The 4961-nt window shown below is 43.1% G+C and overlaps 1 protein-coding gene across 2 annotated transcripts in view; it reads right to left on the bottom strand.

Annotated features, from left to right (window-relative positions):
• Positions 1–4961, bottom strand: part of adam10a (ADAM metallopeptidase domain 10a) — a 32348-nt gene that overhangs the window by 2835 nt on the left and 24552 nt on the right. For both annotated transcript variants that reach the window (XM_020605670.1, XM_020605677.1), the window contains exons 9-15: positions 3406–3569; positions 3095–3278; positions 2856–3006; positions 2547–2730; positions 2316–2427; positions 1913–2133; positions 1636–1762 (exon numbers count right to left, since the gene is read on the bottom strand). In XM_020605670.1, coding sequence (XP_020461326.1) covers positions 1636–1762; positions 1913–2133; positions 2316–2427; positions 2547–2730; positions 2856–3006; positions 3095–3278; positions 3406–3569 — 1143 coding nt within the window. The remainder of the gene's footprint in view (positions 1–1635; positions 1763–1912; positions 2134–2315; positions 2428–2546; positions 2731–2855; positions 3007–3094; positions 3279–3405; positions 3570–4961) is intronic.

Here is a 4961-nt window from a genome sequence, read left to right as displayed (position 1 = left end):
TGTATATAATTGTATGTCTCACCTAGTTGTGGAGAGTAAGTACACTTATTCAAGTACTGTACTTGTGTATATTTGAGGTATCTGTATTTAAATATTAAAGCTGGTCATTTATATATTAACCATTTCCAACACTCCCCATACAGAAACTAAAACCAACAATGACTTGCCTCTACTCACGGTTAATGTCCATCAGTGTGTCAGTCCTGGACCAGATTTATCTGTGCCAGATCGTTGCTGTTGTTGTTCAAAAACAATTCAGTGAAACACACCGCTGCACTGGGTGACACATTTCTACACTGGCAAAACCCAGACCTAAGCATGAGGAGCTAACAAAATGTAAACAAGATCTCGTGCGGCTGCTTGGAGACTTTGGGGCAGCGTAGTCGGGTCTGGGGTTCAATTATGAAAAAAATGTGTCACCCAGTGCAGCGGTGTGTTTCACTGATGTGCCTTTAATCTTTGTTTAATAACAGTAGAGCTCTATCGCACAGACTAACAAGGTAAACAAGGCCTGACAGTTGACAGACATTAACTGAGTGGGGGCAGTTCATTGACGGTTTCAGTCTCTGTGTGGACATTGCTGAAAATCCTTTTATATATAGAAAATAACTGGCCTTATCAGGACTATTACTTCTAAGAGTTCTTTTTTTAAATATATATTGTGGTACTGCTACCACTGTTTTCCATCTAACTGTTTACAGCATTTATCCAACTACCTACCTATTTACCTAATCCACTGTATCAAGGCTACATGGTTATCCACTAGATAAGTCTCAGTCCGTTACCAAGTATCGATATTGGGCCTATATGATACTGTCAGCGCTGATCTGAGGATATTTCACAGGCTTGGCATCGGCCAGAATAGAGCTGATTCAACTGCGATCCTTATTTAGAACTACAGTCTTGTATTTGAGCAGACGCAGTTGCTTTTTTTTTGAGACGCGTATAATGCATGTGTCTACGCTGCCTGCATGTTAGCTGGTATATCACATGCACATAGTAAAGAATTCTAATCACTCCTGCTTTAGGTACGTAGCCATGACCTGAAGCCTATTTTTAACTGCAAGTCTATTTTTGGGAGCTATCCGCATAAAACACTCCAGAGAATCCATCAAAAAAATGAAAGCTTACTAGTTCCAACCAGAACTCAGGGATATCTAAATTGGACCGGTTACACAAACTGTGTGCTCACAGATACAAAGTAGTAGGTAGTTTCGCCCCTGTAATGAATCTGTAGTTCTGAGAGTGTTGTCCAGCTCTGTTATTCATATCAATAATTGAAGCTTATAAACTTAATATTTTAGAACCAGAATCTGGATCAAGAAGCTCCTGAAATAGTGTGCCAGATTAATTTCAGTTTCAATATGTCAGGTATTTTATTAACACTTACTGTAGGTAAGTGGTATCGGATCAGAATCTTTATCTGCATACTTAATATTAAAGGAACTGGATCAGTATCAGTCCCAAAAAAACTGGATCAGGGTATCCCTACTCTCCACTGTACATTTTGTATCTATTTATCTGCTCGTTTATCCATCTATTTACTGTTGCTCATGTAAGCGCATTTCAACTACCTACCCACCTCTATACTGTGGGTACATACAGTATGAACACACTTGTAATGATGTACTCTACCTGGCAGTGGCTTTGGTGGGGGAAGTTTGGGGTTGCTGCTGGGGGTGTGGACACTGCAGATCTTGATGAAGCCAGCCATTAGCATAATAAGAGCAATGCCCATCAACAGCACGGCCCACCAGTAAGCCTGAAAAACAGAGGATGTATTAAATAATGATGACATTTTGACAAGAAGCTCTGCAGAAATAGCTTCTGCATGTGTGTTATTGTGTTGACCAATCTTCAGGGCTGATTCCACTAGAATGAGTTGCTGCTTTTCTTGTACAGTGGCACTCACCACTATCCACTCTGCAATATTCTCATAGAGTTCTGCATTGAAGATGGCTTTCTTTAGCCTTGCCAGCGGCCCATCGGCATCCACCAGACGGCACCTCATGAACACATCGCAGTAGCCCTTAAAGTCATTGCAGGGTGAACCAGGCTGCAGCGTCGTGATCTTCCTGTTAAAGAATTCGGCCCATCTTTCTGAGCCTGTGCTGCTGCAGGTGCTCGGGTCCACTGAGGCCAGAATGAGTGATAGGGAATGTGTGAGATACCAACAGTAACTCAATTCTTTAGCCTGACAATGGCACAACTAAGAACAAAAAGTAACTGTCACTGATGTTATACACCACATTAAATCTAGCTTAATATTACTACTGTGTATATGCATTCTGATTCATGTGCAACATGTTACTCACTTTTTTCCATGCAGCACAAGTGACACAGCTCAGCTGGCTCATCCTTGCCCTCTTGGCTGGCACAGGTACATACCTCAAGATGATACTTCTCACAAATGGAGCCAGAGCAGACCTGGTTCAAACAAGCAGGTTGAAGAAAAAAAACTTATCAAAGCCTTTTTACTTTAAATACAAACACAAACTGCACAAACCAGACACACAACAACAAAAGTAGAACTAAAACAAACATACCCCATTGACACAGACTTGTGTTTCTGCATGGCAAGTTGTGAAATTTTCCTTTGGTTCGGAGGTAGGACATAGAGCAGTAGCCCCATTGCATTTACCCTCTTTGGCACACTCAGACTCATACCTGCACCTCTTGTTTGTATCCATGAATGTACACTCTGATGTGCAACATGGGCCTTGACTGGGACTGTGAAAAAGAATAACAAATATGCCGACGTCAAACTAATGTAATGCCATCAATTGCAATTTTTTGTTCTCAATAATTCTTTCAAAATTACAAGACTATAAAAAGAAATGCTTATCACATCTGACCTGCATTTTTTGCCAGGCTGGAGTTTGCACCTTTTGCCTTCTTCTTCATTGGCACTATAGCAGCAAGACTCTTTACACTGATCACTGTAGCCGCAATCACACTGTTCTCCACTTTCCACAAGTCCATTACCACAAATAGGCTGGCCAGATTCTGTACACACAGAAACCGCAATGTGAAGACAGAATCTCTCTCACACACATACAGACAAGAAAGGATGTGTTTATTATAAAGAATTTACCGACAAAACAAGAGTCTCTCTTATTTGCCAGAACAGCACTTATATTGCGGATGCTGCAGATAGAGAACTTGTTATTGTTGAGCTTGTCCCCTGAAGTCGCTCTGGCATACATGATGTAGTTTCCCCGCTCCTTTTTTTCCTGCATAGTAGACTCTCCTGGGGTGCATTCGATGCCAGAATCATGCTGTAAAACAGTAGGCAAATAAAGGAGAGAAGGCAGAGATACTTGAGATGGAGCTGCATATGACACTTTGCTTAGCTTGGCAAGAGCATGACTGACAAAGGCCAGTGTTTGAATTCATAGTACTTACAGGAGAGCCAAAGTTGTGCCCGACCTCATGAGCGAAGGTAATGTGTGACACCTTAGGAGGGACATGGGAAGCATAGTTCTGCACAGTGATGATACCTGTGTTCAGAGACTTCCTTTTCCCATCAGAGTACAGTTTACTCTTCTCACAGATGCCCCCAGAGCTTCCTGTGGCAGGGCAACAAAAAAATAGAAGAATGAATACTACATAAATACTGGACATGATTTCACAGAGAATGTTATTCTTATTTTAACACCATTGCAGATTGAAGTTGAACAATGAAACAGGTTCAGTCACCTACATTCAGAAGTATGTTTGTGTCAAGAGTTATGTGAACCTTTGAATCCTGCAGCCAGGTACCCTACCAGGTTAAACACAAACATGAGTAGGACACGCAGCAGAGAGTGGCCCGCTGGTGCTGACAGCTGCTCCTGAGCAGAGCAACAGCTTGGCCACAGCATGGGTTACTGCTCCACAGTTCACAGAAAACAATGATCATCTACTTCTGTACTTGAGAAAAAAAAAAGCAGCGAACCTTAAACTACAGAAACTTTAACAGATGGAGCAAGTTATTCCTGCATACCAGTTTTGGCCAAGTCTCTGTGGTGTCTGTTTTACCATGAAACTGAAAACATACTAGGGCAGCATGGTGGCACAGTGGTTAGCGCCGTTGCCTCACAGCGCAAAGGTTCCAGGTTCGGGCCCCACCTAGGACCTTTCTGTGTGGAGTTTGCATGTTCTCCCCGTGCTTGCGTGGCTTCCTCCCACAGTCCAAAGACATGCAGCTTAGGTTGATTGGTGTCTCTAAATTGCCCATAGGAGTGCATGTGCGTGTGTGTGGTTGTTTGTCTATGTGTTAGCCCTGCGATGGCTTGGCGACCTGTCCAGGGTGTACCCCGCCTTCGCCCGATTGCCGGCCGGGATTGGCTCCCGCCCCACCCGGGGCCCCCCCCCATCCTAACAAGGGTCACGGGGGGGCTGGAGCCAATCCCAGCTGACATTGCGTGAGAGGTGGGGTACACCCTGGACAGGTTGCCATTCTGTCACAGGGCTAACACATAGAGAGAGACAACCACACGCATTCCTACGGGCAATTTAGAGTCACCAGTCAACCTAAGCTATGGACTGTGTGAGGAAGCCGGAGCACTCAGAGAGAATCCACGCAGGCGCAGGGAGAACATGCAAACTCCACACAGAAAGGCACTGGGTTGGCTGGGGCTTAAACTCAGAACCTTGTTGCTGTGAGGCATCAGCGATAATCACTGCGCCACCATGCCGTCTGATATAGAACACTTTATAAATATCACTACCATCACTATCCCCCACCAATAAAAAAAAAAAAAAAGAATGGTAAATTGATTTCTTTTTGATTTGATTTGATTTATTCTTTCAAACATGTAATGACAGTCAATATGTCAACACATAATTTCACACATATCCACAAATGCATTATCAATTAGCTTATACCTAGTACATGCTTGAACGGAGTAGGAAGAAGTCAGACTTATCTAGTCCTACCCCATAACATCATCTTACCATCATTGGTTTGCAAGCAGTAT

The sequence above is a fragment of the Monopterus albus genome, unplaced genomic scaffold (assembly GCF_001952655.1).
Source record: "Monopterus albus unplaced genomic scaffold, M_albus_1.0 scaffold4.1, whole genome shotgun sequence".
Classification (NCBI taxonomy): Eukaryota; Metazoa; Chordata; class Actinopteri; order Synbranchiformes; family Synbranchidae; genus Monopterus; species Monopterus albus.
This window is presented reverse-complemented; position numbering and strand designations above follow the sequence as displayed.